The sequence below is a fragment of the Taeniopygia guttata genome, chromosome 3, assembly GCF_048771995.1.
Source record: "Taeniopygia guttata chromosome 3, bTaeGut7.mat, whole genome shotgun sequence".
In the NCBI taxonomy this organism is placed as follows: domain Eukaryota; kingdom Metazoa; phylum Chordata; class Aves; order Passeriformes; family Estrildidae; genus Taeniopygia; species Taeniopygia guttata.
The window spans coordinates 15807253-15821809 of record NC_133027.1 but is presented as its reverse complement, the minus strand read 5'-3'; the positions used below and the strand labels follow the sequence as shown (position 1 = coordinate 15821809).

The window sequence follows — 14557 nt, the reverse complement described above, 5'->3', positions numbered from 1 at the left end:
TGTTTTTTACTTTTGGTGTAATATTTTTCCTCTTTTTTTTCCTCCGTGTTACTCTGCTTCCTGTTTATTTGTAATGGACATAGCACCACCCTCTCCTGAGTTCTGTAAACAAGACTTCAAGAGGCCTGGAAGATTCCTTCTTCAGTTCGTTTTCAACATGGAAATCCACTTCCCTTTTTATTTGTGTAAGGCGGTCAGTGCAAAGAGAGGTTACAATAGGTTTACATACAGGGAAACCTCTGTGAGGTGGAAAAACTATTTCATCGCATTTATTTAAAGCGATAAGGCGTCTGACGCTGACAGACGCGTTCCCAACGGCGATGAATGCTAGGCTCTGGCAGCCCAAGTCCGCCTATCGCGGACCTGCCTTTGCTCAGCCTGGGCTGAGCGATTCCCTTCCCTACTCTGTTTTACCCAGCTAGAGACCTGACTCGCCGGCGGCCGCGGGATCACCCAACACAGCGTGTCTGGGCCACGGGATCACCCCACCGCACCGCGCATCGGCCGCGGGATCACCCCACACCAGCGCGCTTCGGCCCCGCCCCGCCCCGGCCCGGCCCGCGGCGGCTGCGGCAGCTCCGGCCCCGGCCCGCGCCGTGCCCCGCTCCGCCGCGCCTTCCCGGGGCCCGCGCTGCCTCCTCCCGGCCCCTCCTCCGGGGCGGCACCGCCGGCGGCCCCAGCGGCCCCGCAGCGTCCCGCGGCCGCGGCGCGCACAGAGGCGGCGGCGAGCGGAGCTGCGGGAGCCGGCCCGAGGCAGAGGTGGGTGCCGGGGCTCTGGCGGCCTCTGCGGGAGGAGGGAGGCCCTTCCTCCTCCGGCTGCCCGCAGGCAGGGAAGGCAAGGCCAGGAGCCGCTGAAGGCAGCGGGTCCGTCCGGCCTGGGCGTCCTGGCGGGGCTCAGGGCGGCTGCCCGCATCCCCTGCCCGCATCCCCTGCCCGCATCCCCTGCCCGCCTTCCCTTGCGGAGCCGCCTGGCTCTGGGCAGTGACAGCTACGCCCGGCTTGCTGGGCGCATGGTGGCTGGCCACTGCTTTGTGCATGGGATTAGAGGGACGATGTGATGCTTTCCAGGTGCCCCTCAGAGGGAGGCACACTGCGTGGGGATCTCGGTTTTGGGTCCGTCCCCCGCCGAGCCGTGTGAGCTGGTGGTGGCCAGTGTCCCTCAGTGTGCTGCTGCTACTTCGCTTTTGCCTTTAGGAATTTTGCTTCTCTTTGCCTGGCAGCTGCTGATGCAAATCGCTGCATTATGCCCCTGCTTCACTAACACTTTCCCTGAGCCTGAATAACGACAGCAGTAACCGGACAGAGGGATTTAATGACATAGCAGAGCCTGGCTAGCAGCAATGCAATGGCTACACGGGAAATTAATCTGTAAGATATTTTGTATTTCTTTTATGTTACCTCCCCAACACTTATTACTTTTCTATTGATTTGAATATCTCCTTTACCTTCAAGAAGCAAAACTAAAAGCAAATGTGCCTTGTAGGGAGGGGACAAAACACTGCAATATTGTTATTCCTGTGAAATCGAGGAATTGTGTAGAGGTAGTATCCCAGCCTTGATGTTGCAGACCATCTAGCAGATAATTTTTCATTTCACATGCAAAGTCATAAGCCTTAATACATCTTTTGACCTCTAATTTGGCTTCTAGTGTGGACGGTGTTTAAAAATGGTTTGTTTTCTGGATAGCTTTATCTGTGTCCCTGCCTCTGCTGTCTCAGGAAGCGAACACTGGTAAATGCTTAGTGTACACACATAAGGTTTTGTTGTCATCAGTTAGATAGGTGTACTCCTATTACAATAAAATGAGCCTGCTTCCATTAAGAGATAAACTGGGGAGACAGTGAAGGAAATCAGATGGAAAATGCTCAACATAAATATGTTATGATTTTAGGCATAAAGCCATGGAAATATCTTCTAATGGTTTTAGATAATTTCTGCTTTTCTTGTAGCTCCAGGTCACTTACACAGATGCAGACTACCTGATCATATCTGCTTACCTGATGCAGTGGGGCCTGTTTGTGAGGGAGTTGGGCAAGTTTTAGTCTTTGACCCTTTTCCATACCTGAGCATCTGCAGATGTACAGATCTGTTTATATGTAAGCATATATAACATAGTAGTCATCAAAACCAGTTGGAATACAGTAAAAGCTTACTTTAAACTTTTAAAATGCAGAAAATATAGAGCCTAATGAACAAACTTGTTTTCCAATCCTGCTGAGAGAAACATGCCAAGTCACGTGAAGTGTTTGTATAGAGTAGTACTGCTGTTTTTCCACTCTGATTTATGTTCCCTCACTGACATCAGAACAGTAGCACAGGTCAACACAATACATGGCTTACCATATATTCTCAGCTACTTCAAAAGTTCTTGGCTTTGCCATCAGTTTACTTTTCAGTTTGTTGTAAAGTTTGAACTCCTTTATGCAGGGTCAGTCCAAAGGGGTCCAGTCCTTCTGTACGTTCCCTCAAAATGTCTCCAAGAGGATGGAAGCACTGTACAGTTGGGAAGTTAAGGTACAGTGGGACCAAGGGAAATGTGGAAGGTCTCCCAAGAAATCTCTGGGAAAGGAGTAGACAAGTCTTAAGATATGATTTCAGGACTGCCTGGAATTCCAAGAGGTGTCCCTTGTACTGTGCACTGCTGACTCTTAGTTTCTCTCTTTGTTTGGTAGTAGCAATTGTATGAGTATGTGGTGAGTCAGATCATCCCATTGATCTAGCTAGAAATTATTTTTTTCTGGCTTTAGTGGTGTTACTTTTCAGTGCTAACAGAAGGCTGAGATTTAGAGAGTGGGGAATGTGCAGCTGGGAGTTTGGTATGGGGACTGGAGTTATACCCTTCAGCTGGCCTTGAAATAATTTTCCTGGACTCTTGGGTACCAGTTTGATACCCTGACTGTGGGGCTTTGGGCCAGTTCTCCTTTTGTTGAACATGGGGATTTACTGCAGGCAAGTTTTGAGTCTTCAGTTTGAATTTTTGATTTTAGATGCCGTCAAGAAAATATTCTGTTCTTTACAGGGACCTAATGAAGTATTGCAGTAAGTAAAGTTTTTACTATTTGAAATACAGTGCAATAACAGAACCAGAGGAATAGTCATGTCATATTCAAAGTCCATGATGGTGAGTGAGTGTGAGTGGGTGGGTTCTTGGAGGGACAGGCAGCTTGGAAGATAAGTTTGACATTTGATCCATTTGATTCTCTGGCTGTTGTAAGAAGTCACAATTTTTGGCACTGGTCTTGAGTAACTTGGAATAGAAGTCAAATAGTTCCTAATAGAATTAAGCCTAGAATAATCCCAGCCCTGAAATATTTCTGGAGGTTTGACTGGCAGGAAGAACAATGCTCTTACTCTGGTGTAGAGCCAGGCACAGGCTGAATTTTGCTTTCTGATGTGGCACATAAAAGTGAGCTGCGCCTGTCTCCCAACTGACCAGATGTACTGTCAGATCACCTGCAGGAATGTGGTCTGTCCCATGCAGCTGTGACTATGGGGAAGTCTGGAACAAATGTGAGTATAATTGGACTTGGACAGAGTTTGCCCTCCTATTTACAGAACAACCAAAGTCACACTGCTCAGCAGAGTGCTCTGGAGTTCTCCCTCAGCAACTTCTCCAAATTGGAGTCATGGCTACTTATGGCTCCCTTTCAGGTCATGTGTGCAGGTTTCCTTTCCCAGGAGAAAATATGCAAAGAGAGTGTTTGTCTGTATCTCAGCTGGGTGAGCTTGGCCTGCTGCAGCTGGGATATAGCCACAGTGGTAGAGCCTGCTTGCAGCCAATGGGACCTACACCCTCTGAGATAAAAGCCTCAGTAACTTGCCCAGAGTTATATGGGGATCTTGTTGGAAAGTGGAGCTCTAAAGGGAAGTCTCCCAAAGTCCTGTGCAATGTCTTCATGGCTCCTCTATAGAAAGTAAATCCAAGCTCTGATTTTACACTGGAAAATGCACAACTTTGGGGTTCTGCCTGGGCACTTACTCAGAAAGGTAGGGTGGGAATTCATGGCAGTGACTTCAGGTTGGAGTGACGTAGGAACTCACAAATAGTTAAGAAAAAGGCTTTTGAGAGGTCTTAATGATTTTCAGTTTCCTACCTGAAATGGCATAAAATACTAAGGGATTTGAATGTGATGATCAAACAGCATTAGTGAATTTCCAGTGTGTTGACAGCTTACTAATAAACAAAAGTACATATTTTAAAAATAATAGAATTATAGTTATTAAGAGATTTTATAGTTAAGTCAACATTACTATGATTGTTGCACAGACATGAAGAGTTAAGCTTAATTTTGAAAATATTCATCTAGAGAATCCTCATCTGAAATATTTTCTTATCTCCCCTACCTTTTTATCATGAATCTTTTTTAGATCATAACCTCTGAAACTGTTTTTCATGGTAAAGAATATGTCAATAGTAAAATTCCAGTAGTTGCAGTAGAGGGATTAAGTGTTCAGTACTGCAGACAAAACGGAATTGTTTCTGAGTCAATAATAGAAATACTTGATATTGAGTAAAAGAGTGTTAATAAGCACTGGCTTTGAAGTATTATAATTTGCTTATTTTTTTTGTAAATGAGGAATAATTTTCTTGAAGGGACCACAGACTGATTCCCAAATATAGTCCGATCTCTCAAGCTTTACATCTTCAAAACAGAAACCAAGGGCAGGTCAAGGGACCAGATGGACCAGGTTTGTAAAATTGTCACAGTTTCAGTGTCAACAGCAGAGCTGCAGTGATGTATTCTGACTGAACACTGGCCCATTAATTTTTATCTTCCCTTCACCATTTCACAACATGTATGGAAGTTCTTAGGAGAAAAGTTGATTTGCTTTGTGCTTGTGCCCATCACTTCAGCCATGGACCAGGGTCCCATCATTATATCAGGTATTGGAAGTATAACTGAAGTATTTGTATTTTTTGTGTGGTTTTTTTGTGTTATGTTTACCATTGCTGCAAGTCTTCCTCTTCTGGCCTACAAAGCCAGTCCACAATCATAACCACAGAGCCTTAGAAAATTGGCTGAAAGAGACCTAAATGTTGCCAAAGCTCATTCTTGGTGACCAGACCATCTAGCACCATCTATTCTACAAAGCTCTGTAAAGCTTTAAAAGGTGACTGCTTCTAAACTGGCCGTGGGAGTAGTGCCCAGTCCACCTTAGCTCCTTAGCTGTGCCTTGGAATTGCTGCGAGAGTGCTTATTATTAAATAAAGCAGATTTTGACATTTACCAGAAGCAGATTTTGAAATTTAAATAGATTCAGTAGAGATGTCCAGATTGTAATGGTCAGGTCTGATGCGATATGGGTTGATTTACTGCCTTGGCCACAGGCAGAGCAACAGTGTCTTTCCCAAGGGTTAAAATTGTCTGTTCTTAAACCAGTTCCAGCAAATGTTTGTCCTGTTTTCAAAATATTGTGCATTGGAAATTTCATATCTTCCAGAGGAAGTGTGTTTGACTTTTTAATTACCCTTACAGCATGCTACCTAAATCATCTGTCCGTTTTTAGAGCATGTCAAATAGCATTTGCATCCCTTAGTAATTTGGATATGTGTGGATATCTAATCTATTATTCATTAATGTTGTGGCACCTGACAAGACGCCAGGTACTGCAAAAGAAAAAAAGGCCCTTAGTCTCTATTATTTTCAGTATTTTATTTTGAAAATTGCAGTAAAGAAAGATGAGGTAAGGAGAAGAGCTGAGCTGTTAAAAAATCCCCAGAAAAACAAACCATGCCACAAGGGGTACAATTACTGGCTTTTCTGGTGGAATTACGACATAGTGTCGTGTACCTGTATGAAAGAAGTGGATTATTTAGATGACAGTGTGTTTGATCTTACTGTGGCATCCAGAGGAGTGGGACTATAAAGAATTACTTATTTTGTTAGGTCAGTCTTTGCTAAGTGAATAAATCAGTTAATAATAAGGGAGATTACCAGCTGTTTATTTTTGACTTATTTTTCCACATGATGATAAATTCTGAAAAATGGCTGCTGTCTTTTACAATCAAAAGAGTTGGAAATTTTCTAGGCTATCTTGAAGGTGCTGCTAGTTAGATTTGCATTTAAAATTACACTAGAAAATATCTTTAATTTTATAATCAATGCAAAATGTAGAGCTGGCAAAGAAAAAAAACTCAGACCATTTGAGAATCCTGACAGAAGCAGTACAGACTGTTCTCACTTGCAAACTTAGATCAAAGGATTCTGAATTTTCCCAGCATGAAAAAATATTCTGTGCTATGTCCACTAGCATGGGATGAGAACAAGAGTTTTACTAAACTGAGTATCATGAATAGGCAGGCACTGGGGGTGTAACCCATGATGTAAACTCGTGTTTACTGCTGAAGTTGCTGCTGCCTGGTCAGTAAGTGAAAGGCTTCTTGGAGTGGCCAGAGTGAAGTGTTGCTCCAAAACCACATCCAGTCCCTCTGGGATTTGAGGAGCGTTGGTTTCCTGGACTGCTAACATGGCATGGATCAACTTTAGATTCAGAGTGCAAACTTAACAAACCTCAGACTCCAAACAATCTCAGCATTGGTTGGCATCTAAAAAAGGTAGGATAGAGGGCCTACAACCATGAGAGTCTAATTTCTGAACTCTTCCCCATTTTAACTACAGCATCTTTTGTTCCCTACATTTAAAAAATAAACCCATTTTTGTAAGTTTCTTGGGGAAGTGGGGTTTGTGTGATCAGTCTCCCATTCTGTCTTTGAATTCCACAGTGACTTTTTTGCACATGCCAGGTTCAGCCCCGCTTGACAGGAGTGTCCACTACCAGCTCACAGTTTGAATGTGTCACTTTTTAAGGGATAAGAGATTTCCACTGTATGCAAGCAAGCTGTGCTGAGCTGTTTGGCCTCAGAGCTTGTGGATGGTGTCCACCTTTTCTAATTTGTGGGTATAAAAATAATCTTTGTATCCAAAGACAAGACAGGCAGAGTAGGTAAGATTTGTTGTGAGCAAGAATATTTGCAAAACTCTGTGTTTAGGATTTTAGGAGCCCAGCTGGTGTGACTTGTAATGAGGATGTGTGAGTCCTCATGTTTGGATTGTCTGCCCAGAGCTCTCCCAAACAGTGGGGTTTATATATAGTCCCAGCAGCTACTTCTCCACCAAGGAAGTAATGCCTGTTTTGCAGCTAGAAATTTTGTTACTTCAGCAGACCAAGCATTAACTGGGGTGAGCTATACTGTGTAATTTTGACCCTAACTGTAGCTGTATTTGCATTTAATTTAGCTCAATAAGAAATGTGCTTGTTTTTGTGCTTTAGGTTGGAAAAATTGCCAGTAAAAACTATTTTTCCACAGCAAAGGGGTAATTTTAAAAGTTTGCTTATATCTGCCAGCCTGGAGGCTGGCTTCTGAATTTACATTTGTGCCTGTGTCATGCCAACTTTTTTAAGAGTTTTTTTTTTTTTTTTAAGAGTTTAGATGGTGGCCCCCAAGATAATTAGGGGACTAAGACCTTATGACTTAGAAGCAGAGGCCAAGAAAAGTAGTTTTATTTATTCTTCAGAATACTTATTTACTTTTTGGGAGGGTGTAGAGGAAGCAGCTGGGATATTAGAATGCACAGTGGTAAGACAAGAGGCAGTGGCACAAGCTGCAGCATGGGAAAATCGGGTTAGGTATCATGAAGAAAATTTCCTCTGTGAGGACAGGGCTACATAGGATCAGGAGATAAAAAAGGCTGAGAAATCTCCATCCTGAAGACACTGAGAACTCTGGATTAAGGTTGTGGGCAGCCTTGGGCAGATGTTTGGACCAGGTGACCTTTAGAGGTCTGTTCCAACCTGTTGTTCTGTAGACATTTCACACAGTGTAGGGTGTGACATGAGTTTCAAGTGCTGCCCCCTGTGAAACAGCTTGCCACTAGATTTGCATTCAGGAAGGTGATGTTTCTAGTGTGTAACAGGAGCCAGAAGTGCTGATACCAGTTCAGTGCTGGAGAAAGGAATATAATTGCCATGAAGTTTTTGTGTATTGGTTTTTCAGTAGGTGGCACTTTCTGGATGCCTGATTTGAGGGCTGTGCAGAAACAGCCCTCACTTCTCCAAACACTATGTAGGGATTATTCTTCCATTAATTAACATTTTTCCTGGTTTTGGCTGAGACAGAGGTTTCTTTCTAGTAGCTGGTATAGCGCTGTATTTGGGATTTAGGATGAGAATAATGTTGGTAGTACACTGCTGGTTTAGGTGTTGCTGAGCAGTGCTTACATTATGTCAAGGATGTTTGATGGCTTAATGCCAGTGACAGGGTTGGAGAAGCATAAGAAATTGTGAGGGGACACAGCCAGGGCAGCTGATCCCAGCTGGCCCAAGTGATATTCCATACTGTAGACCATCGTGCCCAGAATATAAACTGGGGGAGGAAACTGGCCATGGGCTGATGCTTGTGGAATGGCTGGGAGCTGGTCAGTGCGTGGTGAGCAATTGCATTGGACATCACTTGTTTTATATGTTGAAATTCTTTTGTTCTTTTTATTATAATTTTTTATTACAAATTTTCATTATTTTCTCCCCTTTCTGTCCCATTAAACTGTCTTTATTTCAGCCCATGAAGTTTATCACTTTTGCTTTTCTGGTTCCTTCACCCATCCTGCTTAGGATGGGGAATTGCTTGTGAGTGAATGGCTGTGCAGCGCTTTATTGCTGGCTGGGGTTAAACCATGGCAGCATCTTGTATACTGAATACTTAGAAAATAAACCAGAATTTTTTAAAGTTAGTACGTAGTTTTAGTCTTAATCTTTTTGTGGTTCCACTCCCCAGTTATCAGATGGGGAAACCATGATTGTTTTTCAGGGACAATGTAGTGATGACTACTGTAAATAGTTCTTCCCTCAGAGCACAGTTTGTGTGCTGACCCATGTATTGCAACAGAAGCAGAGAAGAAAGCAAAGCCTCAGTCCACACAATTTAGAGGGACTTTTGAAAAAAACCACAGGTGAACATTAGTTAATTAGAACAGCAATGCATGGAAGAAAACTGCCTTAAGTATAGAATTTCCTAATTTTCTGATTTTTTTTTTTCACTCTAGTGCTTTCATGGTATTCCTTAAATAGTCTTTTGTTTATAACTGTAAATCACAGTTAAAATTGGGAGCCATTTTGCAGCATCTCATACATCTTTTTTGTTGTCTATGAAAGAACACAGCTGAATGAGTCTCTATTGTAGCAGATGCTTCTGCTGTGCAGTGATTGTCTCAGGCTCTGAGCTCAGTTCTGTTCTCATCACCATCAATGGGAGTTTCAGAGTTGCCTACCCTGCAACTGTCACTTTTACTGATGTCCAGGTGCTGTAGTACAGCCTAGCAAAGAACTTGTGTGTGAGTCTTACGCTCTATCCTGCGTGCACAAGGACTTTGATGAAACCAGGATCTTGGAATCTGCAAGAGGTGCTGGAAAAATAGTGAAAATTATAGCCACTGGAAGTCTTTAAAATCTGTACTCTTCAGGAAAGTATCTGCTTAAATTCACTCATATTTTGGGAGCCATTGAAAGACTTTCTTATCTTTTAAGCATGTCTAAATATGCATGTTAGTAATTTCTGGGGGACTAAATATATTGAACAGGATATGTATTAATAATGTGGAAGCATCAAACTAAAGCTAAATGCTTAATACTAAATAAATGCAGGAGCAGGGGAAATAAAGCATATCACTTCAACTGTCAACATAATTGTAATTTTTCATAAAAGTGCAGATACTGTTTAAAAAGGCTGTTTGAAACAAGAACAGTAAAGTTGCATTAGGAAACAATGTTCAACCTTAATGCATATCTATTGTCTGAATGCATTATAATAACCTTTTAATGGGAGAAATCACTTAAAGATGGGAAAATAGTCTTTGCCTTTAGTGTGGTGTAAAATTAGATATGCTCAAAGCTATTCAGTTGCCCTGCCTTTAAAAGCCTGTGGAAATCCACACAAAAAAGTATTTCTGGTGTTGAGGGCACAATAAATGTTAGGAGGAGATGTTATTCTGGAAGTAATGCTTTTCTCCTCACAGATAATTGGAGACTTTTGAGCTTCAGAGTCTCGAAGTCTGACAGTGGTTTTGAATTCAACTGATTTTAATGTGCCTTTGAAAGTTGTTACAATTTTCTGACTTACAAGGTCCCTTTTGAGTTTTAATAGTTCTCTACAAACATGTTGTAAATAAATTAGGTGGGAAATCCTGATTTTGTGCAAAATCGTTAATTTGTGAAACAAGAGAATACCCCACTGCAAGATTCTCCATCTCTCAAATGTCACCAAAACACAAAGCAGGGATCAAAATCCAATTTGTTCTACCTTTTGCCTTTCAGGTCCAAACCATGAATTACGTTGGACAGTTAGCAGGGCAAGTGTTTGTAACTGTGAAGGAGCTCTATAAGGGTCTAAACCCAGCCACACTGTCAGGATGTATAGATATAATCGTTGTACGTCAGCCAGATGGAAATCTTCAGTGTTCCCCTTTCCACGTTCGCTTCGGGAAAATGGGAGTTCTGCGTTCCAGGGAGAAAGTGGTAAGAAAATGTGTCATTTTTTATATGTCCTGTCTGTGAGTTAACTGTAATAGCATGGAAATTACTGAATGTTCTTTGGTCTGCTAGCTGGGGTTTTCTTTAGACACCTTTTATAAAGGGCCTGAATTAATTCAAGCTTCATTTAAATGGTTGTTACTGATTCTTGCAGTTCAGAGCATATTTCATTAACTATAATAAAAACCAAAATTGACTATAATAAAAAACAAAGCTAGCCATGAAATTTGTAATATTTATATTCGATAAAGCAAAATTTCAAATGTGCTAATTTGAAACTATACTAGACTTCATTAGTGACTCATTAAAACCCCTTTCTTTGTTCAGTGTTCAATAATATGTTCAGTGTTAGTTCCAAAAAGGGAGATATTAGTGAAGTAATATTTTCAGATAATAGAACCTTGAGGTTAATTGAAACTAGAAAAAAAACAGTGAGGATCTTGAAATAAATGTAACTAGGCTGAGTGACCTGGTAGTGTGTATCAGATGTGAAGTTACTAGTGTGACAGATTATTTTAGGAAGTAATTTTTCACTCCATAGAGCCTAGGTTCTACTGTAGCTAGAATTTTCAGTAGAAAGATCCTAAAGTCAGCATGGGCATTGTTCAATTCTTACTTGGATCAGAAAGAAATTCCAATATTTAGGTTCAGTAACTGTTGAAAGGTATTACTGTGCCAGTGGTGCACTGTGTCCTGAAATAGACTTGTAGACTTGTGCAAGTCTCCAAAAAATTTACAGTGAAAACGGAGTTTGTGGCAAGCATGGTTATAGTCAAAGAGAGAGAGATCTTCCTGAGAAGAAATGGAGATAGATAGGGCTGTACAGTGATAGGATAAATGTGTGGAAGGAATAGTCACAGGAATTGAATGTAAAATTATTTTTCTCATTTGTGCTTCTCATAGTGTGAAAATAAGTCTCTTTAATGAATTTGAAAGACAACATATTAAGAATTTGCATTTGGAAGTACTTCTAGCACAATAAAAAAATAGGCTATGAATTAAAAGAACAAATAGATTTGTGTGGCAAGTGAAGCATTCAGAATTTCATTTAAAAAGATTCCGAACTTTATGTAATGACTATAAACCTTTCTGAGTAGAAGAGCAAGGTATCAATGAGCTGAACAAGTTAGAAAAACATCTTTGTAATTGATTGCTTTGTGAAGAGGTACTGAAAGAAAAGGAGTAGGTCACTATTTCCTATTTATTGTAATGTTTCTTACACTTCCCTGAGAAGCATTTGCCCAGTGTCAGCAATAGGATTAACTTTCTTTCATATAGGAATATATTTATTTCCTTCCAGGTTGACATAGAAATTAATGGAGAGGCTGTAGATTTGCACATGAAACTGGGAGACAATGGGGAGGCCTTTTTTGTGCAGGAGACAGATAATGATCAGGTAAGAATAAAAACGACTTTTAATTCATTAAAAATCCGATGCCAGCTCTTCAAAGTCAATTTTGAGTTTAGGAATCTTGTCTAAAAATACACTTTTATCCATTTTATATTTTTGACAGTTTCTGGACAATTTTCTGCTATGGAAATTTAATGCTATTCTGTTACTTCAGGTTTTTTTTTTTTTAATTGCTGAGATTTGAAAAAGCTGAAGATAATCACATGAGTGAAAAAGAAATAATTTGCATGCCAGTGTGTGAACAGAGATGGCAGCTACAGAGTTCACATGCTTCAAAGTTGCATGCAAGAGGTTCATGTCCAGGGACCTGTTTTTTGCAGAAATCTTTAATTTGAACATAGGCACCAGACAGCTAGTAAAAGTGCACATGCTCTGTAAACATCTGTGCACACATTAATTCTGGTGCTTCTCATAAACATGATCTCACAACTATTAGTCATGTGGGACTGTATTTCAATGAGAATGTCTGCTGTTGTGCTGTGGTTAAATACTGGTCCAAATAAATTATGGTTACAGTAACTTTGAGTAGTCCACATGTAATGTAATATAAGGAAACTTTTGCAGGCATTTCTCTTTATATATCCCAAATTTTTTTTTTCACTGTCCAGAGTAGGTGAGTGTTCAGATTCCTATGTTGAGTATGATATTGCCAGTTTCAGATGAGAGTTTTGTGAATACCTTTATTTTTGAAATTTTTTTTGTGGTAACAGTTATTTGAGTTATTTGGTGACTGAAATCTACTGGAAATACTTCCATGAATGTCTAGAGATGGATATATATATGAATGCATAGTAGGGTGCTTGTGTGACCTAATTATAAACCATTGACCTATCTGATGCTATCTGTCATCTGTGTTGTGAAGGGGAATTGAATTTTACAGAATGTTCAGGTTCTGAACTAAGATTTTGTTTCTGCTCTGTATCTTACATGAGGTGGACAGAAACCTACACTGTAACATGGCCAATACTAGATGCTCAGAGGATGCTCAAGGATGCTGTATTAAGAGTATTGTCCCTGGTTTGTCTAAGGAGATGCAGCTATGGAAAAAATTTCCATATGCCATAGGAGCATAATGAATATCCGGATGTCTAATCCTTGTTATTTTTCTGAGGAGTAAATAACTTAGATTTTTGGTAATTTGTATGTAGGTTGCTGGTTGTATGACTGGTGAAAGAGCTAACATGTTTTATGATTTGAATTTTTTTCTTTTTCAGGAGGTAATTCCTTATCATCTCTCCACATCTCCAATTCTGTCTGAGGGGACAGCCTTAATGGAATCCCAGCTGAAGAGGAATTCCATAGATAGGATACGAAACCTGGACACCAATGCATCCTCACAAGTCCCACCCCAAACCCATGGATCCCAGCCTTCTACTGAAACATCTCCAGTCTCTGTGAAAAAAAGGAGGAAGAAGAGGAGGAAATCAACTCATAAAATAGACAGCTTAAAAAGAGAAGACACACATGGAGACACATCAGAAGATGAAGACTTGTTTCCCATAGAGATTAGCTCAGAGGAAGAAAAAGAGCCATCGGACAATTCAAGGTATCATAGTGAAATTGAGATATGTAATGAAAACCTGGGTTAATGTTCCAATCCATGCCTTCTAGCAGTAATTTCTAAGTCAGAACATGCGGCTTATGAAGATGTTACTTTAAAAGTAAAGCTTCAGGGTAGAAAGCTATTGGGAATGTTAGTAATTAAAGTAATGAAAATAACATTAAAAACATAAGAATCCTCTTTAGTGTTGTGAACTAGATGGTTTGAATGAGATAACATTTCTTTATCTCCTTTTAATTCTGGTTATACTAGTTCTTCTCTGCGATAGAGTTTGTTAGCTGAGGTATATGAAAATTCAGTAACCAAATACTTTTTTAAATGTCATTTCTTTCCCCCATTTAGGATCCCTGTTCCAGATGTGTTTGTTGATGATGTATCTGACATAAAGGCTCCTTCAGTTTCTGTGCTTTCTCAGTCTGCACCATACCCTCATTCAGATGGAGAATGGTCACCTCTTCAAAGGTACCTTTCCTGATAGTACAGTTCTAGATAGTACCCTTATTTTAATTTTCCATTAGTGTCTTCTGTGCGTGTACTATATGAAGTCTCACTAACAATTCTGATATGAAACATGGTCAGTGACCATTATTAGATTAATGCTTTTATATTTTAATGAATAGTGTACCAAAGCATCAGGTTGGCTTTGTCCTTGATGCAGCAAATGCATACATAAAAATGCAGGTCCATAAATTCTGAAGATTGTTTTTATCTGTTAATGTCACTGCATATAAATACTGTAGAGCGGAGGAATGTTTTTTGTAATCTGAATATATGCCTGATGCACCTTGTAAAGGCTTCAGTGAATGTAGGTTTATAAGTCTTCAGTATTTTGAGTGTAATAGTTTTAAAAATTTCCCATATAGGAGTTAATATATAAAAATAAGATTTTTAAAATTAATATGAGCTTTTCATGTCACTTTTAATATAGATATATTTACTGTATGAAAAGAGCACATACAGTAGTTTGCATACTTTTTCCTGTGTGTGCATGTGTATACCTTTCATGTAAAAACAGAGCAGTTTGGGCCTCCCTTTTTGTGTCTGTCAAAAAGGGACAATTT

The 14557-nt window shown here is 40.3% G+C and overlaps 1 protein-coding gene across 5 annotated transcripts in view; it reads left to right on the top strand.

Moving 5' to 3' along the window:
* LPIN1 (lipin 1) overlaps positions 1–14557 on the top strand; it is a 79386-nt gene that overhangs the window by 28476 nt on the left and 36353 nt on the right. For 2 of the 5 annotated variants that reach the window (XM_004176861.6, XM_030270038.4), the window contains exons 1-5: positions 632–759; positions 10309–10509; positions 11825–11920; positions 13150–13481; positions 13839–13958. In XM_004176861.6, coding sequence (XP_004176909.4) covers positions 10318–10509; positions 11825–11920; positions 13150–13481; positions 13839–13958 — 740 coding nt within the window. In that variant the 5' untranslated portion in view covers positions 632–759; positions 10309–10317. Of the gene's footprint in view, positions 1–424; positions 760–10308; positions 10510–11824; positions 11921–13149; positions 13482–13838; positions 13959–14557 lie in introns of those variants that run through there. The other 3 variants (XM_030270036.4, XM_030270040.4, XM_072926354.1) reach the window with 2 other exon arrangements.